General features: G+C 42.0%; 1 protein-coding gene across 1 annotated transcript in view; it reads right to left on the bottom strand.

The window, feature by feature from the left end:
• Positions 1–18,564, bottom strand: part of METAP1 (methionyl aminopeptidase 1) — a 70,830-nt gene extending 52,266 nt beyond the window's left edge. The window contains exon 1 of the mRNA XM_072624224.1: positions 18,356–18,564. Within this exon, the coding sequence (XP_072480325.1) occupies positions 18,356–18,469 (114 nt within the window). The 5' untranslated portion in view covers positions 18,470–18,564. The remainder of the gene's footprint in view (positions 1–18,355) is intronic.
• Positions 18,565–22,990: the final 4,426 nt, after the last annotated feature.

Here is a 22,990-nt window from a genome sequence, read left to right as displayed (position 1 = left end):
CTGGACATTTCAGAGAGGATATCAAACTCACTATCTCCAAAACAGAACCCGTTGTCTTTTCTCCTGAACCCACTCCTTCTATAATCTTGCTTATTTGTGTCAAAGGAACCACCAGCCTTCCAGTCACTCAGGTCTATGGCCTAAGAGTCATCCTAGACTTCACAAACCCAATCAGTTACTAATTCTTGGCCATTCAAACTGTAACATCTATCACTTTCGGGGGCAAATGGTAAATGTTTAACAACTGGGTCCCTGGAAAAGAAAAAAAAGTACAATCAACACAGTTGTAGATTTAATCTTCATTAGCATTTTCTCAGTCACTTTCTCAAGTCTAGACAACCAATAAAAAAATTAATTAAAACCTGATTTGTAGTATTTACCAATTTCAGAGGTGTAATGCTCATACTGAAAATTTAACTACCAGAGTCTGAAATAAGCTGGATGGATTTATCCCCTTCTCTCTGCCTACACAACCCCTACCCTAGTACTGCCCTTTATTGCTAATTGCATGAACTATTGGAAAAAGTGTCCTAATTAATCTTCCTGCCTCCTTACAGCTACCAAAGTAATTTTCCTAAAGCATGGGTCTGGTCATTACATTCCCTTGCTAAAATGAACTAGAATGGCTCCCTCTAGGATCAAATACAAACTCCTCTGGCATTTAATGCATTTCACAAGCTGGTACCAACTTAGTTTTCCAGGCTTATCATACATTACTCTCCTTTCCACACTCTACCATAGAGTCAAAATGATGTTCTTTGGCTTCCTCAAAATACTGTGGTCCATGACAATACAGGTGAGATGGGCAACAAGGCACCTTGGGGGAGAGACAGAAGGTAGTATGTGCCCTCCTTGACCACTCTCTCTCCTAAGACCTCCAAAAGCCTGGAGAATAACAATGTTCCCTAGACATCATCCTGGCAAGCAATTCCAGTGGAGGTGAATCCTGGTCCACTGCCCCTTGGTCCACTACTATGTGTAGTACTACATACACAGTTAATGAAGACCCAGAAAGGAATGCTCTTTCCACCCAAGGACTTGGCACTACCAAACATCAGAAGCTGATATTAGTGGAAATGGCATTTAAGAAGAATCACTAACATCTGCTTAGCTTCTGGGGCATAAGACACACAGACACACAACAGACAGACAGAGACACAGACACATACAGATACATAAGGCTTTTCCAACTGACTTGAATCTGAAACTTTCCACATGTGCTGTCTCTCCCATCAGAATGTAAGTGGGTGTAAAGCAGTCACTGTCTAATATTTAGCACAGTGCTTTCCACACAATAAGGCATTTAAGAAAATACTTCCTTCATTCTTTCACTCCTGTCTCTGTAATAACTAAATAGTAATTGTTTCTCTTTTACCCAGGAACCTTGAAGGTTTTCCCCTCAAGTTTGATTTTTTTTTTTTGATTAAAAGGGCCATCCCTTGAGTAACTTAAAGAAATCTATTCATTGAATGGGTGTATCTAACTCAAAGTAAGATTGTGATAAGACCTAAGCCGGAAAGGGCCAGGGTCTCACGTTGTCTCGTAGGCCATTTCCAGTCATCCTGATGAATAACAGGTCACTGGACCCAGATGCCTCTGGGGAAGAAAGTGAGGATGGTGACCTTGCACAGCCCTCCCTCACTCAAATCAAAGTCAACTGCAAGTCATGTCATCCTCTTGATGTCATGGTCCTCTTCGAGAATGAAGGACAAACACAACAACAACAACCTATCCCTGTGCTTTTGCACAAGCTGTCTCCCTTGCATGGAAGGAGAGCCTTCCTCACCTTGGCCTCAGAATCTGGAAGTTTCTTCAAAGCTCATTCTGAGCACTTGGCAGATCCTCCCAGCTACTAATATCTCACTACAATGCCTGAAATCTCACGTTTACTCAGTATACATTTCTTAAGTACTTTAAGGAGTACAAAGTGTTTTCCCCAGATGTGAGGGCAAGTGATGTGTTTGTCATTACATCCCCAATGCTAAACATAATGCCTGGCCCAAAATGTAACAATAAATGCTTACTGATTAATTGATATTTTAACAGTCAGGAAATGACCTATTATTTAAGAAATGTATACTAATATGCAGCACACCTGGCAACTTGTTAAAGACCAAACACAAAGCTACAAAAATAAAGAAAAAAGATATGGCTTGCAATTGAAACAGCTACAACTTGACCTATTGTGAGGATCAAAGAAATATTTGTAAAGCACTTAGCACAGTACCTGGCACACAGTAGATACTACACAAATGCTTACTCCCTCATAAAACAAAGAAATGTAGTGGAAGATAAAGCAAATGTAAATAAAGTTTGAGAAGACATCTATATAAGCAGTCTTTACTCCAAAGAAAATTTAAGAATTAGCTTCAAAGGAAAACTACAAAGAGAAAAAAGAATGGAAAAGATCTGCAAAGAGTTCTATAACAAACTCTTTTCACCATCAAAGGACAGCAGAGACACCATATTTACATTCTTATATCACAGTTTTCAGATATGTTTATAGTGGCAGTCTAAAGGGTACTAAAGAAAATGATCACTGGACTAGACCAATAGTACATAAACTCTATGCTATAGACAACACAATTGTGAGGGCACTGAGGGATCAATTCTCAAGGTGTCTGAAGGAGGAGATACTAAAGGCATAGATGAAAAAAATCTACCAAAAAAAGGTAACCAAAAGATCACTCATAATTACTTACCTAAATGCCTATTTCCTCATCTGTATGATTTTAAGATTATGTATGAATACATGAAGTGTACCTCTGATGAGGGTATTGGATGAGAATAAGAAAGTTTGTTCAAGCAATATTCCATAGATTATATCTAACGTCTTCAAAGTTACTAAAAACCACACAGAATACAAGATGTCAGTGCTTATTGTTTGTTGACTATTAAAAACTGATTTAGTAAAGTAAATGAAGCCTTAAAGGCTCTGTCCTCCAACAAGGCATCACACATGTATTCATACACATTAAGTAGGAACTCTTTAATGATCTAACAGAGATAGTCTAGTTCAACTACTCTCAGATCATTAATATCAAATAAGGCTATTACAAAGAGATACTCTGCAGAGGTGTCTACCATAGTCATGGGAAAGCCAATGCAAAGTCCAAATCAAGAGATTCCCTATAGATGATGACATCCTCCACATGTGCTTGCTCGAAAAAGGCACTGTGTTGCCTGCATCAATCCCCCGAAAAGTGCATAGCTTCTTAGATGAGAACCATTATCACTCTAAAGAACCTGACCCAACTGTCCGACCCAGCAAAAACCCAGTAGAATGCCTATTGTCCGGACTATGATATGCAACTAGATAGATATGTATACTCATCCATCTCTGAATGCATATATGTATGTATATATTACATATTTTTATGTACATACATACATATATACGTAATTATCTTGGACAGATCAGTTGGTCCAGAACTGAGTAAATAGCATTTTTGTTTTAACCATAACATGAGTTTTGCTTCACTAATTTCCTGAATCTTCCCCATTATGGTTTGAAGTCAGGTTCTCAAGCCAGTAAAGCAGCAGCTCTACAGAATCTGACCAGTGGCCTGGATACACCTGACTCACACTGGTCTACACCTGCTGCTCCTAAGTTTAGGAAGTGATCAGCAGGCTTGGGAATATGTTTTTAACTACTAAAACCCATGAAGATAATCTACTATGACATAGAGGAATTTACAACCTGTCAGTAAAAGAAGTATTGATGAAATAAATCATAAAGGCCCTGAAGCACTGAATTTCTGAAATTCTACCAATATAAGTAACAATTTTTCTATGGGAACACATTTTGAACTTTTAAAAATGGACAATAACAGGAAAAATGCGATTTGATACACATAAATTCACTTTATAGCCAACTTCTCTAGTACACAGTAGGGGTTTAATAAATGCTTGTAGTTTGGCTGACAGAAAACATTTTCTGTAAAGTAAGGCCCACTTGTGTTTGTGACTTGAAAAAAAAATTCCTAAAACCCCAGATTTCAACAAGGCAAATTTTTTCTTTCATACAATTCAGTCAATACAACAGGGGGAATACATATTTTGGATTAATTAAAAGAAAAAAAATCCTTTTTTTAGTGCTTCTTTAACTAAAAAAGGCTCCAACTTCTGTGCATTATTACTGTTGTTGCTCAGTCACCTGACTGTTTGTGACCTCATTTAGGTTATTCTTGCCAAAGATACTCCAACTCATTTTACAGATGAGGAAACTGAGACAAACAGAACTAAGTGATTTACCCAGGGTCACACAGCTAGTCAATATCTAAGGTAGAATTTTGAAAGGGAACAGATTCAGTGAAGACTTCTCAGGAATGTGGATTCTTCTCCCAGGGGTAAAGGAGACCGAAAGGCTCAGGTTACAAAGCCTTCAGAGTCAGGCAATTCCAATATAAGGATGTAAGCTATGCAGTGTAGAATCAATGATTGGATAAAACTCCCTAACTCTTCAATGCCTAATTTGCATGTGCATGAGCAGTTGGCAGTCCTCACACAGGTCCACCTCATTTGCATATACTCTCAATGCTTCATTTGCATGCACTTCATTTGCATATACTCTCAATGCTTTATTTGCATATACTGACATGTATTTTCTCTGGCTTTGTTAAGGGACAGGGAGCAGGAAATTCAAACCAAACTTAAGATGGGATTGGTTAGATTTCATGCCCAGAATGTAAGACCACATTTCTCAGTCAATGAGAACAATGGTCAGTGGTGGGTGGGGGCTTCCACATTAGGGTCTATATAAACCACTGTTCTGCCTTTGTGTGGCAGCTTTCCCTGCTCCAGACTACCTGGTGGAGGGATTGTCCCGCTTTTTGCGAGAATCGAATAAAGGAACTTTCTGTTAACACTCTGAGACACCTCTGAGTAGTCAAATTTGAATAGAGGGTCTTGCCATCCCGTACAGTTCGTGGGGGCTCGTCCGGGATCACGTGACTTCCCAGAGACACGGCTGGTGACTCAGTTTGGGGGCAGGCACCTGTGGGGAGATCTTTCTCCCATGGTCCTTGAAGCTGAGTGTTGAGCCTCCCTCTCTGTGTAGTAACGACCTGAAGCAGAGGAACTCAGTGAGAACAGAAAGTGTAAAGACTCCGAAGCTTTGAAGTATTGGAAACTCTGACCAGTCCATGCTGGAAACTGCAGTCAGGCAACTTGTGCGCCCATAACCCAGAGGTAAGCACTCAGGGGGTCTGGGGGTCGAATTGGAGAGTCTTAGACAGACTCGGGGAGATCGGCGACAGCTCCCAACCAAAATTAGTGGACTGCAGACCCCAAGGGAAAGGGCCCTCTGAGAATGCTACCGGGTGACTACTGGTGGGTGGGCAACCCCCACCAAGAGCTAGAAAAGAAGCTAGGATAATTCGTTGAGTCTCGGACTCAGAGGTGTCTGGTGACAGTCCTCATGCAAAATGGGGAAGGAGCAGTCCAAGCCCTGAGCTTCGGAGCAGAGTCAGGATATACCGGTAAATAATCCCCTGGGAAATAGATTATAAAATTGGAATGATGTAACAAAATACAAAGGAAAAAGACAAAAAGAAAATGATCAAGTAATTGCTACTTTGTATGGGATGATAAAGATATAGAAGGAGGCTCTTTAATTTGATTCAAACTTTTTTTTTTAATCTGGGAAAGTCTTTCCTCCTCAGATATGGGAGTGGCAGGTCATTCCCTACCTTACCTAAAGGAGGATCTCTTTTGTAATGAAAATTAGCAGAGTAAGATACAGTCTCCAGTTAGAAAGTTCTGATTTAATGAGATCTCAAAGCTAAAATCCATACTTTAGGTTTGAATTGGGTCAATGTATCTGATACCAAAAGACAATGTGTGTAAAATTGCAAATTCACTTTAGAATTTCAGTGATATCTTTTAGAAGCATTAACTCTGTCCATGTGCTCAGACCACAGGGACAAAAGGAAAGTTACCCTCCCCCATATGATTTAAAAGGCTGGGATGAGACTGTGAGACCAGCTCTGCTGGCCCTGGGAAGGGGTAGGGGACCCAGAGGATGGCCTTTCAGCGCTTTAAGGAAGCAGAGTACAAGGGAAAAGGCTAGTCACAGCTCAAAATGGCCAGCCATGTGGTCCTTCTAGGGAAGTTTTCTTTTACTTAAGGGAAAAAGGAAATACAAAGCAGCATCTGAGAATGCTCTTCTTATCAGAATTAAGCTGAAAGATATTGTTATTTGGCATTTATGATTGTAAAGTGCTTAACAAAAGGATAGGCATTTGTTAGATGCAACATTAATTTAATGTAATTGTTACACCATTTTTTAATTTGTAGTTTATTACATATCGATTGGGGTTTTAAAAGGATGTGATAGAAATTTAATAATTTGAAATTTATATTTGGTTATAAAAAAATGCAGTGAAAATGCTGATGTGTGCTATATAATGGTATAAGCTTTTTAATACGTCCTGGTGGTCTTGGTTTGAAGGGAGCTGGTGGAAGAGACTACTGTGGTTTGGCCTCATAGCAATTAGTGGTATTATATTACTTCCTATTTGTTTACCTTGTTTGATTTCACTTATTACTAGAATAGTTAGAAATTCTCTACTAAGGCTTGCTAGAGTAGAAGAGAGGACCGAAGGAGCCATTCGGTTGATGATACTAAAGAAGGAAGGATGAACACCTGTGGAGATAAAAGACAGGAGTGATCCTGATGGGAATGAAGAAATTGACAGACAATGTGAGATCACATTACAGAACTTTGGTTGAAATATCAGAGAGAAGTCTTCAGGTTAATAGATAAGAGGAGGGATTGAGTGGAATAGGTTTAGTGAAGACTTCTCAGATTGTAATTCTTCTCCCAGGAGTGAGAAAGACCAAGAGGCTCAAGGTTACAATATTTTTAGAGTGGAATAATTCCATATAAGGATACAAATTATGTAGTATATTAGGGTCTCAATGATTGGATAAAACTTACATAATTCTTCGATGTCTTCATTTCAAAAGGGATTCGTTAGATTTCGTGTCTAGAATGTAAGATCATATTCTCAGCTAATGAGGATAATGGTCAGTGGGGAGGGAGGGATTTGTGTTAGGGTCTATACATATCACTGCTTTTCCTTTGTCTTTGGCTTTTCCTGCTCCAGATCACCTGGTGGAGGAATTGCCCCACTTCTCAAGAATCAAATAAACTTTCTGTCATCACTTTGAGAGGCCTCTGACTAACTAATTTGAATCAGGGATCTTGCCATCCCACACAATGTCCTTTGCAGCACACAAATGTTCGAGGATCACAGTTGGAGCTTCAGATCACGTTACCTCATCCAAAAGGCAAAGGTCTTCTTCACCCCTGTGTAATGCCAAGCAATGTAGGAACTTTTGCTGTTTTTGTTTTAGTACAATCAAAGTGCCTCAGATTGAATCTTGCCTTTGACTGAATTAACCAAGTCTTTAACTTAGAGTCTATGTATTTGTATTGTTAATTATTTTTATGTGATTAAAGAACATCTTCCCAACCCATTAAAGGGCCTGCGCATTAAGGAGTTTCATTAGGGAAGATTTGTAGGAAGGCCCACACCTTTTGTTAATGAGGCACAGGTTCTCCAGGGTTGGGATGCCTTCTGGTTCTGAAGAGTTGTATAAAGACTCTGAAGTGAGATTTTACTTTGGGGCTTAGTGTTGGGAAGATAGTTTGAGTGCCAGATAGGACTGAGCAGCCACTAAGCGGCTTTGTTTCTCTCTTTATATTCAATTTCCTAAAGTGAAGTTTAGGGTGCTGACTTGTTTCCTCTGAACTAAGCAAATGATATAGATAGATGGATACACACACACACACACACACACACACACACACACACACACGTGTTTGATTAAAGTGATTGTTGGCCCCTCGAAAGTTGCCTTTCCTTTTAGAAAAGCAGATCTATGAACATGTGATAGCAGGCCCTCCTGTGTATGTCCTTCCTTTTACACCATGGTACTGAATTCAGGTTTCCAGGATCCAGACAGCAAAACCATGATTTACCCTCATCCAACCTCAATGAATTAAGCAAGGCTAAGTGGAAATGCCATAAATTCCTGCCTTATAGATGATACAAATTTGCCAATTCAAAGGAAAAGATTTGCCTCTTCCTTTCAAAAGCATAATTTAGTATTAATTATACCCATTTCTATTCTGTCATGGTCTCATGGGGTCTTTTTCAAATAACCATGAGGCATAAAAGGTCAGGGAAGTTCAGTTAAAAGATTAGTTTAGAAAACTGAAGCTGGAAGGATACTGGCAAATTCTTTCCTCACTGCCTGGACAGTAGATTTATGAATTTTCATTTTAATGAATATTGATCTGTGCCTATTTTTTAGTATATGGACTTATTTTCATAACAGACAAATTCCTCCATATAACAGGCATATACATACAGAGGAATAGATTCAATACATAATGTAAGCAGAAAATAACACTATTTCCACTGCTTAGTCTGCTGCCAACTAGTTTGCCTGATGCCCCATGAAATGACAAAAACCTTCTGCTGTACCTTGATACTCTTTCTGTTTTAATCTTACTCTTTTGTGTTATGTTCTCCTTTACCTTTGGCAGTGGATTGACTCATTCTGCTTCCCAACACTCACACCACTGTTTTCTCCTTTTGGTAAATAGTTATATTTATTAATTGATTTTGAGGAATGTGCTATTTTAGCATGTATAGATGAGAAAGGAATACCTTTATAATAATAGCACATACATATATATATATATATATATATATGTGTGTGTGTGTGTATATATATATAGTCTTTAAAGTTTTGTGAAGCACTTTACACATCTCATGTGAGGCTCACATCAATCCTGCTAAGTAGGAATTATCATGCCCATCTTATAGATGAGAAAAATGGAGTTGAGAGAGGTTAAGTGACTTGCCCAGGGCCACACAGCTGATTCAGGCAGGATCTTCCTGATTACAAGTTCAATCCCAGCTCTTCTGTGCCTTCAAGCTGCTTCTTGGTAAAAAGATGAGGAACTTCCCAATATCATATGACTGACAGATAAAACAAATACAATAATACTGTTGGGTTTTCAGAGAAAAATTTCAACCAAGCCAATTTTTGTACTACAGCAACAAAACCAATTAACACCAATCCTCTGTTCAAGTGAATTCTAGTCAGTGCAAAACCTTGCTGAAATTATTCTACCATTTTCCCCTTAGAGTGAATGGAGATAGGTTTTCATTTTAGACTTTTACCTTTTGGAGGTTTTGTAGAATGGCTTTTGTCTTATAGACAAAGAATGATTATTTATAATTAATTATAGAGCAAAGAATGGGCATACATTCAAAGAAGGGTGACTATTACAATAAAAGGACAAGCCATGTTCTAGAAAGATCTAGTGCAGGCATCAAGGGTAGATAAATGGCTTAGAAACCATCTTCGGGGTAGAAATCACTGTCTTCAAGTATTTAAAAGGCCGTGCAAAGAGATGTTAGATTTTTTTTTCTACTTGGCTCAAGAGAACAGCATGGTTTAGCAGGAAGTGTGCTGGATCTAAGGTTGGAGAGGCCAGATTTGAACCTCTGCTCCTGCCCTTTGCTCTCTGTGTGACCTTAGATCACTTCATCTCCTTGGGCTTCAGTTCCCTCATCAGTAAAATGCACTGTCAGTTGGATTAGATCAGAGGTTGTTAACTCATGGCCCCCAGGCCTAAGTCGACTAAAATGTAATTGGAATGTTTAACAAAATAAACACGTAATACAACATAGTGTTCATTTGTAATATTCCAGTCAATATGCAGCTAGCAGGAATCATTTCTATTTGAGTTTGACACCACTGTGGGTGACTTGTCAAGCTTTCAATCTAAAATATTATGATCCTATATAACGGAGAGATAGATTTAGATTTTAGTATAAGGGGAAATTTTCCCTAATGATGAGAAATAATCCAAGATGGCAGAAGCTGCCTCAGGAGGTATCCCAGCAGAGAAAGTCTTCTGGGCAAAGTGAATGTCTGTCCATAGTCAGGAATATCATGGGCCAGATTTCCTCTCAGGCGCAGTTTGGATTTGATGTTCTCCAACATCTTTTCTCACACTGAGTTTCAGAGAAGGACATCAGGCTTCTTCTGCCAACTGCACTACCTTCCTTCTGGTCTTCCATTTTGAAACCAACTCTCTACTCCTCTCCCTCCTTTCAATTCCTCCCTGGATGTTCCAAGTCTTCCTAGGAAATCTCTCCTCATAGCCACTGACCCAGGGCATTTTAGGATCATCCCATTCTTGTCTCCAGTTAAGTGTCTTCCTGTTCCAGTCTACACCTCCCTCCATGTTACTGCACTGAATTTTTCCCCCTTTATGTCATTTCTCTGTCTAAAGAGTTTACTGTTACTCACTACTACCGCCTAGCATATCAAACCTAAACATGTCAACCTAATAAAGGTTCTCTTTTTCCACGAACAGGTACCAAGTTCTTTACTGATCCTTACTTCCTTGGAATCAAGTCCAGTCATTTATTTTATTAGTCACATGAATTGCTATCCTACAAAGCAGCTGCTACTCTGTGGGGAATTTCTCTGCACCAATAAAATACATACATGCTGCCTACCACCACCATGCCTTGGTACATATCATTCCTTTCAAAGAAAATATTTTTTCCTTCTCTCAATACATATACACCTCATTTTCAAAATCTTGAAGACCTAGGTGACAACATGGATAGTGTTCCAGGCCTAGAGACCTGAGTTCAAATTCAGCCTCAAGTTCTTACTAGCTGTGTGACCCTGAACAAGTTACTTATCCTGTTTGCCTCAGTTTCCTCATGTGTAAAATGATCTGGAGAAGGAAATAGCAAATCACTCAAGTATCTTTGCCAAGAAAACTCCAAATAGGCTCACAAAGCATTGGATATGACTGAAAATGACTGAACAACAACGACTTCAAATCTTATGTATAATCCACCATCTCAAAAAAGGATAACTCATCTGTGTCTGTCTGACAGGCAAGTCACTTAACTGCTCCAGGCTGCTGTTTCCCCATCTATAAAATGGGAATAACAGTAATGGCATTGCATATACCAAGGGGTAGAGAGAAGTACTTTGTAAACCATAAATATACAAATGTAGACTATTACTATTACATGCTACCCTGACTTGTTACTTATGTATACATTTGTAATAGTAATGTAAACGAAAAGATCTTTGTCATTTGTTAATAGGCCCATATAATCTGTTTAAATTACCTGGAAGCCTAAGTTACATATGGTAAGAGGAGCTTGCTGAACAGGCTGAACAGGAAGGTTGCAGTAGAACTATGGGGAAGTGAGTGAGCAGGGTCAGGTCAGAGGGGAAAGAACATAGCAAGGCTCAGGCTCATGACAGTCTAAAGTGAGAAGGCCCTGGCTGAGGGGAGGGAGAGGGAAGGTTTGGGAATGGCTTTGCCCCCAGTGGTGATCATGTTCATTAATTTCTTGGTCACCATGACGAATTTTGCTTTCTGGTTCTGGGATTTCACTTTCTTGTGTCTAAACATATGTTTTTCTGCTGCCTTCTACAGAGTCTTTTATATTCTGTGATTAAGAACTACGTTGGCATATTCATAGTCACGACCAGTGCTGTGAATATTGCCTTGGCAATACATTTGGCATCACAAACAGGATCACAAGGTATCTCTATTTGGAGGCAGAATGTATTTAGAGGAAGATATTAATATCCCAGGATGGGAGAATTTACTGTATTCCTCACTAGCAAAGGAATGGGCTAAAAGCACTGGACCCTATGAAAACTGGAGAGTGAGGTCACAGGAGGGGGAATATGGATGGAGATTTGGAAAGGTATTTGCAAGGAATATCAATAAGACCAGGGAAGGAGTTGGCAGGGGTAAGCAGGAGAGGCTGGATTTTATTAACGGGTTACCATATTATGTGTAGAAACAGAGATGAGCTTGCTTAAGGAAAAAATTCAGATGGAAAGAAGAGTTAGCTAGTTTGCATGGGAATTCTTGGCCTTCAGGCTCTACTTTACAAGAGCAGTGGGGGGGGTGGGGGGAGAGCCAGTTCTCAGGTGGAAGGCTGTTAATTTAGCTCAGAAGAAGCTGAAGGATGACAAAAGAAACACACATCTGACCTCTGCGCAGACCCAGCCTAGTTGCCACAGGGACAAAGGAAGTGAAATAATTTTACAGGGAGAAGCTTCTCAGTCAGAAGTATGCCCAACAGTGAAGTGGAAACAGAAGAACCAAGGAGATAACACAGTGTTTAGGCAAATAATTGAGGACTTTACTCAGCAGGAAGTCAAAGAAATTTGGAGTCAGTTCACCCAAAGGATGGGAGAATCGTTAATATCTTGGATGATGAGAATCAGTGATGAAGGAGCTGGAAGAATAGCTATACATCCTGTAGATTGCCTGAAATGTATAGGTATTCGTCAGAATCCTTTTGTACAGCAAACTTTGAGAGATTACAGTATGCAAGGAGGTAACAATGTAACTAATCAGGTAGCTTTGGCTGCAGAAGGCTGCAGTAGGCAGTGACCTACTGACCCTATATGGCCTAGGGGAGACAGGCCCTGGTATTCACTTAGGGACCGTATAAAAAAGTTAAAGGAGGTAATGAAGACAGCCATAATGATAGGAAATGCAGGTGCACACTATGATACTCCCTTTGCAGTTTACCATAGGAATATAATAGTGAAGACGGCTCCTTCTACTTACAAGCACTTGATTTTGACTCTAATGATTGGGGAAATAGGGCACCCTCTTTCAGAGGTGCTGGACAAGATTTCACAGTTAGGTGACTTTGGGGACTGAGAAAAAGACAACACTGCAAGAGAGAGAAGAGTAAACAGCAGATTCAAAATCAGAATAAATTAACAAGGAGAGAATTGTTTACTGCAAGTTTGTTGCACCTTCAGGGAGAATAGGAAGTTGGCCAAACCCCAGCTCAGATTAAAGAAATACACAGATGGGATTACAGAACCCATATCAACTTGACCATATATTGGAAAAATGGATCAAACACTATAACTAGGGCATTAATAGATACTGGGGCGGGGGCCTCCCTTATATATGGAAACCCTGTTAAGTTTAAACATGGAACTCCTATCACTATCACAGGATTGGGAGGGGCTGAAATATCAGCCAGACAAGTTAATCTAACGATGAAAATTGGACAATTAACTAAGAAAGAATATACCGTGGTTAATTGTATCCATTCCTGAAATACATCACTGGAATAGATATACTGAAAAGGTATGACTTTAAATTTACCTGAGGGGAGACACCAGTTTGCAGTAAGGAAGGCAGAAATTAATATAGTTTCAGTGGGTAAAACAAAAATGGACCCAATCACTATGCTTGAACCTTCTGAAGTGCTTACTCTAAAGCTGTGTCGTGTGCCACGTGCACAAGATGAAATTACCAATACTATAAAGGAATATGTTGAAGCTGGAGTGCTAGTCCCTACAACCACTGGATGGAATAATCCTGTCTGGCCAGTAAGAAAGTCAGACGGGACATGAAGGGTAACAGTGGATTATAGACAACTGAATAAAGTCATTCCTCCCTTGTATGCTGCTGTTCCAGATACCATTACTTTAATAGAAAAGACCCAGAATTATGACAGGACTTGGTACAGTTATTGATTTAGCCAAGGCTTTTTTTTACTATCCCAGTAGATTTGAAACAATGGGACCTTTTGGGGCAGAGACAGCTCTATGTCCAATCTCAGCAGGAAGTAGTTGTAGAAAGGTCTTCACCTCTTACACCAAGATTTTGGGTACTATTTATTGAGGGGGATTGATGGGGTGCTTGTGCTCAATTTCCACCCTAAATTTTTTTTGTACTCATTTTGTGGGAACGCCTGTTACACCGCTGTAAAGTTCTGTTGACACCAGTCACCTAAGATATTGTTTTATATGCTTTTTTTCTGTTATCCTTTTTAAAGTTCTGTTAATACCAATTGCCCCATCGACCTATGTAATGAATATGAGAGCTCTTGGAGCCAAATGTCATAGTAATTTAAGTGGAAAGATCTTTGTCATTCATTAATAGGCCCATATGATCTGCTTAAATCACCTAGAAGTCTAAGCTACCTGAGGTAGGAGGAGCTTGCTGAACAGGCTGAACAAGAAGGGTGCAGCAGAACTGGGGGCAAGTGAGTCAGCAGGGTCAGGTCAGAGGCCATCGACACAGCAAGGCTCAGGCTCATGACAGCTTAGAGTGAGAAGGCCCTGGCTAAGGGGGGGAGGGAAGGTTTGGGAATAGTTTTGCCCCCTGTCATGATCATGTTTATTAACTTCTTGGTCACCATGATGGATTTTGCCTTCTGGTATCTAAATGTTTTTCTTCTGCCTTCTATAAGAGTCTCTTACTGAGAACTATGCTGGCATATTCATAGTCACCACCAGTGCTGTGAATATTATCTTGGCGACACAACATTCTGCTGAACTTAATAACAAGCCTTGTCTCTCATGTCTTTGTGTATCCTCAGCACCTGTAGCCCTGCTGTGGTAGGTGCTCATTAAATGTTGTCAGCCTCCTCTTGTCCCCAGCCAAGAATGAGTGATCTCATTCTTGTAATAAAGGCAAAAATGCCTTTATTACTTATAACAAGGAAACAGAGGTTTTCAATAAAAGTTGTTCTAAGGAGAGCTTAGTTGATGTCGCTAAATTAATACCTTAGGGGAAAATGCCCAGCTTAGTGCAGTATAGCATGATGCTTCTTATACATAGGGGAAACTTTACAGAAAACAAAGAGAGAATAAAAAGATTAGTAATTTTAGAGCCTGGGACTCCATCTACTAAGTGTGAACAAGAATATTTTTCCTTACTATGTAGGAGAACCAGAAAGAGGAGGGAAAAGACAGGGTCCAACAGAAAGGTGTGAGAGTTTTTTTTGTTTTATAATACATTTGAAAATAAAACTTTCCAAATAATAAATGATATTCATGTATAAGAATATGAGACTGAAATAGACTGAATTCTCAATAAAGCATTCCTATTAGCACTGAAATGAATCATAAAGGGGTGTGCTATCGTTATCAGGAACTCCTCATTGAGAAACAGTATCTGAGATGGTCTGAGCCAGTAAGACCTGGGTTCGAGTCTCATATTAGTGACATGGTAGCTAGGTGAGAGTACCACCAAACTCCCAATCACCCTTATACTTCAGAAATCATCCTCAACAAGTCAACTCCTCCCATACCACCACTCCTTATATAAGGCCTCTCTTCCCTCTCTCCTGACACAGATGACACCCTGGTGCAGGCCATCATCATGACTGGATCATGATGGATCAGAGGTTAGTAGTTGGTCTTCTTACTGTGTCCTTTCCAATCCACCCTTCACTCAACTCTCAAATTAGCCTTCAGGTCAGACCATATCACCCTCCTCACCCTCCCTCCCACTCAACTCTAATGCGTCCCTGTTATCCCCAGGATCAAATACAAAATCCTCTGTTTGGCTTTACACTGCCCCTTCTTGGCATTCTGCTTTTCTTATACCTTGAAGACCCTCATTTACTCTGAGATCCAGTGACATTGACCATCTTGCTCTATCTTGTGACTCCTGGCATTTTCAATGACTGTCCCCCAGGCTTAAATCTCCCTCCCTCCTCCTTGCTTCCTTCAAGTCTCAACTAAATCCCCACTTTCTCAAGAATCCTTTCCTGATCCCCCTTAATGCTAGTGCCTTGCTTTGCTGATTATCTCCAATTTGTCCTGTATATATGTTTGTACAGTTGTCTGCATCTTGTTTCCTCCAGCAGACTGTGAACGCAAGAGCAATATTCTGCCTTTCTTTGAATTCTCAATGTCTGGCATAATGCCTGGTAGACAGCAGTTGTTTAATAAATGTTTGGTGACTTGACTTCACCAGGCAACTGATGACAATCAATTGCGAAGAAGGTTCAGATTTGCATTGGCAAGGGGAATTCCCAGCACTGATGAAATCATAGATCCAATTGTTTTAAAACCTCATAAATAAATAAAATTCAAAGCTGTCAGGATGGTCCTATCTTCTTTTCCCTAACAGCTGAGGCTTGAGTGTTTTAGCTAAGTAAAAGATCTTACTCTGCCCCACTGGCAAGGAAAACATCTAAAAGTGTGACACAGAATGATAAACATTAAAAAAAATTGGTCTAGACCAGAAGGTGTTAAGTTTTTTCAGAGTAATTTCAGCAGCAGGAACTACTTCCATGACCTACAACTACCCCCATTCACTCACAGCTAAAAAGTCATTCACCACAATTAGAGGCTGGCTTCAGATGACATTCTAAAGACACCTCACTCCCTGCTCAATTTGCTTCCCTCCTCCCATCTCCAGATTCTCACTCTGCTGATAGGATGGGGCTACCCAAAGAGATTTTTCACTTAGTTCCTGGTTCTCATTCATACTCAGGATAAATGAGGTTATCTTATAGTTGAATTCCAAGTAAGTGAAGTACTATTATATTAAGTACTACAGGAAAAGGGGGTAAGGGGGAAAGAAGAGACTGCACATCACCTGGGATCACTTGAGTTGTCATCTTAAAGTCTGTATACAGGGTGATCTAGTGGAAAAAGTGTTGGATTTAGATTCACAAGTCCGGGTTCTACTTGGTTGTGCTACTTACTTAGTATTACCTTAGACAAGTCATTAGCTCTACCAATAGTTACCATATTAGAAAAACGTCCTGGTATTATGAAGAGTTTTGACCTCAGGATCACCCAGAAAAAGCATCTTAGAAACCCCAGACCACACTTTGAGAACTGCTGGACTAAATGACCTTTAAAGTCCCTTTCAATTCAAAATCTTATGACATCACCTAAATAAATGGGTTATGATTTTTGGATAGGAAAAGGGCCTTAGGTGAAAGGAGGAGCCTAAACAGAAGCACAAAGGTGGAAAAACCTAATACATGCTCGGACTTTTATTCCACAGGCAATGCGGAACAACAGAGAGTCTGAGGAGGACAAGATAATCATGAGGGTTCTGCTTTAGGATGATTAAAATGGTTGCTGTGTGCAGACCACCTTAGGGAAGAGAGGCCAGAAGCAGAGAGGTAACAAGCGTAGGCACTAGGGTCATCTCCATTTAATGCAACAAACTTATTCACCCATGGACTCTAAATGGCTTAGGAAGTCAGGGATATCCCTAACAAAAATTAAATATGAAGCCTCCCCCCCCCCACAATTTCAAATCAGTAAGTTGGCAAATACCTTATGTAATTCTCCAAATACTTTAAACATACTTCGTATCATAGGATCGTTAATATAAATAGCTGGAAGGGATCTTAGAGAATATTGCTAGAATACGGGATACCTTTGGGGAGCAGCTTTTTTAAGGGGTATCAGGCAATGTATACATGCATAGTATCTATGATAGGGATGATCATTCCCATATGTAATATCGCATGGATCTGTGTGATCTATTCACACATACATATATGAATGATCACAGAGCCATAGAAGGGACTCACAAGAACCTATCTGGAGCCAGAGACGGCTTTCAGGTGTGATGCCGGGGTGCTGGGCTCAGGGCCAGAAAGAACCCCCAACATCATACAACCCCGCAGGGGGTCCGGTCGGCCTCCTTGGGCCCCAGGCGCCCCTCTCCTCTTCCGGGGGATCCCCCTCGGGCAGGACTCTGTTTCGCACACTTCTCAATAAGCCCTCCAGGGTGATCAGAATTGGGGGTGAGGCAGGCCGGGAGTAGTTTGGCTCCCCGGCGGTAACTGGAGTCACAGACGCGGGTTCGAGTCACTCCTCTGACTGCAGTTGTGTAACGAGGGGCACCGCATCTACCCTCTGTCCCCCCGGGGAGCACGGGCGGAGGGCATCAGCTCCCAAGGGGAGCCCGGGGGAAGCGCTAACTAACCCCACACCAGAGGGGCCAGCAGAATAACGTCAGGGGGGTCGGACTCTCCCCAAGGCACACCTTGGCACCCAGGAAATAAGAGCGGCCCGGCCGTGCTGGGGGTGACTCGGGCGCTGGTCTCCCCACACTGAAGCCCGCAGGACCTGGCTTCCTCCCCCACCCCCCAATTTGTTTTAAAAGTTGCTGCAGGATCCAAGGAGGGGCGAGTCTCGGGGAGGGGTCCGCCGTCCCGGCCCGCCCTTCGGGGCTCTCGGCCTGGGGGGGCCGGAATTCCCAGCCCCACTTCCTGCACTTCGCGGGGGCCAGGGACGGGGCGCCCAGCTCCCCACCCGGCCAGGCCCTCCCCCTCCGCGGCGACCACGGGACCCGGGCGGGGACGGGGGCCGCCCGAGGGTCCCGGTTCCCCGCAGGGGGTAGGGGCCCCGCTCCACATGGTCTGCGGCGGCTGCGCGCGCACGCCCCTCGTCCCGCACCCGCGCGCGCTCCCTGACCTCGCCTCCCCATGCTTAGCGGGCCAGGGTCCTGGGCCGCCCGCCCTCGGGGCTGGCGCGCGAGGCTGACCTGAGAACAGAAGTAGGAGCCCTGAATGCCCAGCTTGATGCAGGTGGGGCACTGCAGCTTGGCCTCGCTGCAGCAGCCCGCCGTCTCGCACACCCGGCTCTCCACGGCCGCCATGCTGCCGCCGCTGGGGCTTCACGAGCTCGGCGCTGACGCCGCGGCCGCCGCGGAGCCGAGCCTCAGCCGAGCCCGAAGGCGGAGGGGGAGGGGCCGGCGGGGGGCGGGGCCCGAGCCTCGGGCGAGCGGGGGGGGGGGGGGGGGGGGGCAGGGAAGTGGGAGAGGGCGGGGCCCAAGCCTCAGCCTCCCGCGAGCCCGGGGAGGGAGGGGGAAGGGGGCGGGGAAGGAGGAGGAGCCCGAGGCTCAGCGGGAGCGCCCGTAGGCCCCGCCCGGTTAGGCCCCGCCCCTCTGGCCCGCCTCTTTCCCCCTCCCCTCCTCCTCCCGCTCCGCGAGCCCAGCCTGGCCTGGGCTACCTGCCCAGGGATCTGCCCCGCCCCGGAAGGGCTGCTCACGGGCAGGCAGGCGCACGTAAGCACGTGTTTGTGGGCCTCCTCTCTGGAGACAGTGCTGGGAGGGGAGGCAGGTCCAACGCTGCTGGAGGGTGGGCCGGCGCTCGCTGGGTGTCCAGCCCCGGGGGATTCCGAGAAAGACAAAGGACAAGCCGGGCCAGCCCATGGGGATCTCAGTCCAGTGAGGGGGGTGACATGTCAATTTATTAAGCCCCTACTATGTGCCAAGCGCTGGGGATCCGGAGAAAAGCCAAAGGGAAAAACATCCCTGCTCACAATCCAAAGGAGACATTAAGCTCCTACTGTGTGCCAAGTCTTGGGATACAGAGAAAAAACAAGAAAAAATAAAGTCCCTGCTCACAATCCAAAGGAGACATTAAGCTCCTACTGTGTGCCAAGTCTTGGGATACAGAGAAAAAACAAGAAAAAATAAAGTCCCTGCTCACAATCCAAAGGAGACATTAAGCTCCTACTGTGTGCCAAGTCTTGGGATACAGAGAAAAAAACACGAAAAAATAAAATCCCTTCTCACAATCCAAAGGAGACATTAAGCTCCTACTGTGTGCCAAGCCTTGGGGATACAGAGAAAAAAACACGAAAAAATAAAATCCCTTCTCACAATCCAAAGGTGACAGTAAGCTCCTACTGTGTGCCAAGCCTTGGGGTACAGAGAAAAAACACGAAAAAATAAAATCCCTGCTCACAATCCAAAGGAGACATTTAGCTCCTACTGTGTGCCAAGCCTTGGGGTACAGAGAAAAAACAAAAGGAAAAAAAAAGTGCCAGCTCACAACCTAATAGAGGAGACCTGTGTCAGGCAGGGCTTTTAGAGCTGGGGATAGAGAGGAAAATGGGGGGGAGGGAGAGTCAGAATTTCAAGAAGCTCACAGTCTGATAGAGGAAATGATATGAAAACAGCTGCATATAAACAAATTAGACCAGCTCAAATGGGGTAGTCTTAGAGGGAAGTCACTAGATTAGGATTGGAAAAGACATCTTGCAGAAGGTGGATTTTTTTAGACCTGAAAACCAGGAAGCAAAAGTGAAGAGGGAGAGAGTCCCAGGCCTGGGGGACACAGGGAAAATGCCCAGAGCTGGGAGATAAGAGTGTTGTCTTGTGCAAGAACCACAAGGAGAGGAACCATCTTTGTTTTTTCGCACTGGATTTGTTTTCTATTTTTGTCTTTTTATTTTTTGGCAAGAAGCTATAATGATGTTGGCTTTCAAGTCAACAAGCATTCATTAAGCACTGAGAAAATTCCTTCTATCCATGCTAAGTGTCCTTCAATCTAACAAGCTTTGAAAGATTTGCCAGGGGCGTTAGCCAAGTGACTTGCCCAAGACGATACAGAGCGTATGTGGCAGAGGCAAGACTTGAAGACAAAGGTTCCTGATTCCAGGCCAACTGTATACTTGCCACATTTTGCATCAACTATACAAAAACTTTTTATTGATATCTGGCTCAACCCATATTTAAGAAAAAGAAAAAAAAGATTGCTCTAGTTATAAGGCCTTTAAAATGTTTCATATCTGCCTCCTCCTTCTTAAACCACAAGTACCACCCTAGTTCAATCCCTCACAATCTCTAATCACTTAAGGATTTAATAATATTTAGCGTTTATATGGTGCATTACAAATATTATCTCTTTTTATCCCTTAATCTAGTAACTCCCTGTTTCCTTTCATTCTCCAAACTACCACTAAATTAATCTTCCTTCAGCACAGCTCTGATTATGTTCCCCCCTCTCCTCAAATCCTTTGATGTCTCTGCATTTTTAAAATGCCTTTTAGTGTAAATCTTGTAATTTCACCAAGGTGGAGGATTCCGTGTGAGGAAACAAAGCAGATTTGAAATATTTATGTAACTTCTAAAAAGTTGCCACGGGCACTTGGTCGTGGTCATTCAGCCAGAATATGTCAAAAACAGAATTTGACCCCAAGTCTTTATGACTCCATCTACCCCACTGTTCCACATTGCCTCTCTAGCTATGTATGACTATGAAATTAAGTCCAAACTCAGCTCCTTCATAATCTAATCCCAAACTACATTGATAGCCACAAGGTTTCCTCTCTTCTTCGCTATATCCCAGCCAAACTGGATTGATCACCAAACATATTTCGTAATGTCCTTCCTTTGCCTTTTCATGTTGTTTCTTCTACCAGGAATGCCACCCCACCCTTTGTAAAATAATGTCTCATTTTTTCCCCAATTACATTTTTAAAAATTTTAACATTTCCTTGTTGTTGTTTTTTTAAGTTTTGAATTCCAAATTCCATCCCTCTCTCCCTCCTTCCCTCCCTGAGATAGTAAGAAATCTGATATAGATTATACATTTGTAATCATGTAAAACATTTCCTTCTTAGTCAACTTGTGCAAGAAGACAGAAAGAAAGGAAGGAAGGAAGAAAAGAAGGAAGGAAGGAAGGAAGGAAGGAAGGAAGGAAGGAAGGAAGGAAGGAAGGAAGGAAGGAAAAGAAAGAAAAAATAGTATTTCAGTCTATTCAGATAACATGAGTTCTTTCTCTGGAGGTGGAAAGCATTTTTCCTCATGAGTCTTCTGAGATTGTCTTAGATCACTAGGTCATTCACAATTCTTCATTGTTCAATCTTGCTGTCACTGTGTACAATGTTCTCGTGGTTCTGCTCACACTTTGTATTAGTTCATGTAAGCGTTTCTGGGTTTTTCTGAAATTATCCTGCTTGTCATTTCTAATAGTTCAATAATGTCCCATTACAATCATATACCCCTACTTGTTCAGCCCTTCCCCAGTTTCCAACTTCTATTTTTGTTTGGCATAATTCACTCATCCTTAAAGAAAAGATAGTTCAATTGGATGACAAAGCCAGGATTCAAATACAGGTCTTCTGACTACAAATCCAGTACAGTATCTGCTGTATCATTTGACTTTCAAAGGAATTATTTCCAATTATATCCCAGTCTGAGAAGAGAAAGATCAAAATGACAAAAATTTATACTCCAACAATGTCTAAAATTGTTCCTTTTCAGAGATAACTTGTTCCTCCCTATCAGTGGAATAACAGTTTATAAATACTCTGGTTATGTTAGGAATTGGAATAATCTCCCAGCTGTTGTTTCAGACTATAAGTACTAATCTTTGTTTTATGCTGCTCTGTCAGAAAGTGGTCTGTCCTGGAATCTGATCAACATAAAACAAGGGAAAACTCCTAGGAATATTGTAGTCAAATTCCAGAGTTTCCAGGTCAAGGAGAAAATATTGCAAGCAGCTAGAAAGAAACAATTCAAGTATTGTGGGAATACAATCAGGATAACACAAGATCTAGCAGCTTCTACATTAAGGGATTGAAGAGCTTGGAATATGATATTCCAGAAGTCAAAGGAACTAGGATTAAAACCAAGAATCACCTACCCAGCAAAACTGAGTATAGTACTTCAGGGGGAAAAATGATCATTCAGTGAAATAGAGGACTTTCAAGCATTCTTGATGAAAAGACCAGAGCCTAATAGAAGATTTGACTTTCAAATACAAGAATCAAGAGAAGCATGAAAAGGTAAACAGGAAAGAGAAATCATAAGGGACTTACTAAAGTTGAATTGTTTATATTCCTACATGGAAAGACAATATTTGTAACTCTTGAAACTTTTCTCAGTATTTGGGTAGTTGGAGGGATTATACATACATACATATAAATATAGATAGATAGATAGATAGATAGATAGATAGATAGATAGATAGATAGATAGATAGATAGAGGGCACAGGGTGAGTTGAATAGGAAGGATGATATCTAAAAAAATAAAATTAAGGTGTGAGAGAGGAGTATATTGGGAGGAGAAAAGGTGAAATAGAATTGTGTTGGGGGTGGAAGCTCAATTCCATGTGGACAGTCTCGGGCGGGTAAAGGTGAGAACTTCTAAATCTTAGAGTTCTCATGAGGCCCCCCAGAAAACAGCAGGGAATCGAGGAGTGAGACCGAGCAATCTCGTGTACTTCCGCCTCTTCCCGTGAGAAACGTGATGGGAGGAGCATCCCCCTCGAGACTGTCCCGGATCTGGGCACACCTATTGTTATCTAACAGGCACGGTATTCAGGTGCAAACTATGCAGCCGGAGAGCTTAATTAGGATCAGGAAAGCCTGAAGGCGCTCTTAGC

Source organism: Notamacropus eugenii, chromosome 7 (genome assembly GCF_028372415.1).
Source record: "Notamacropus eugenii isolate mMacEug1 chromosome 7, mMacEug1.pri_v2, whole genome shotgun sequence".
Classification (NCBI taxonomy): Eukaryota; Metazoa; Chordata; class Mammalia; order Diprotodontia; family Macropodidae; genus Notamacropus; species Notamacropus eugenii.
Note: the sequence above shows the minus strand (reverse complement) of the source record. Positions and strands in the feature narration are given on the sequence as shown.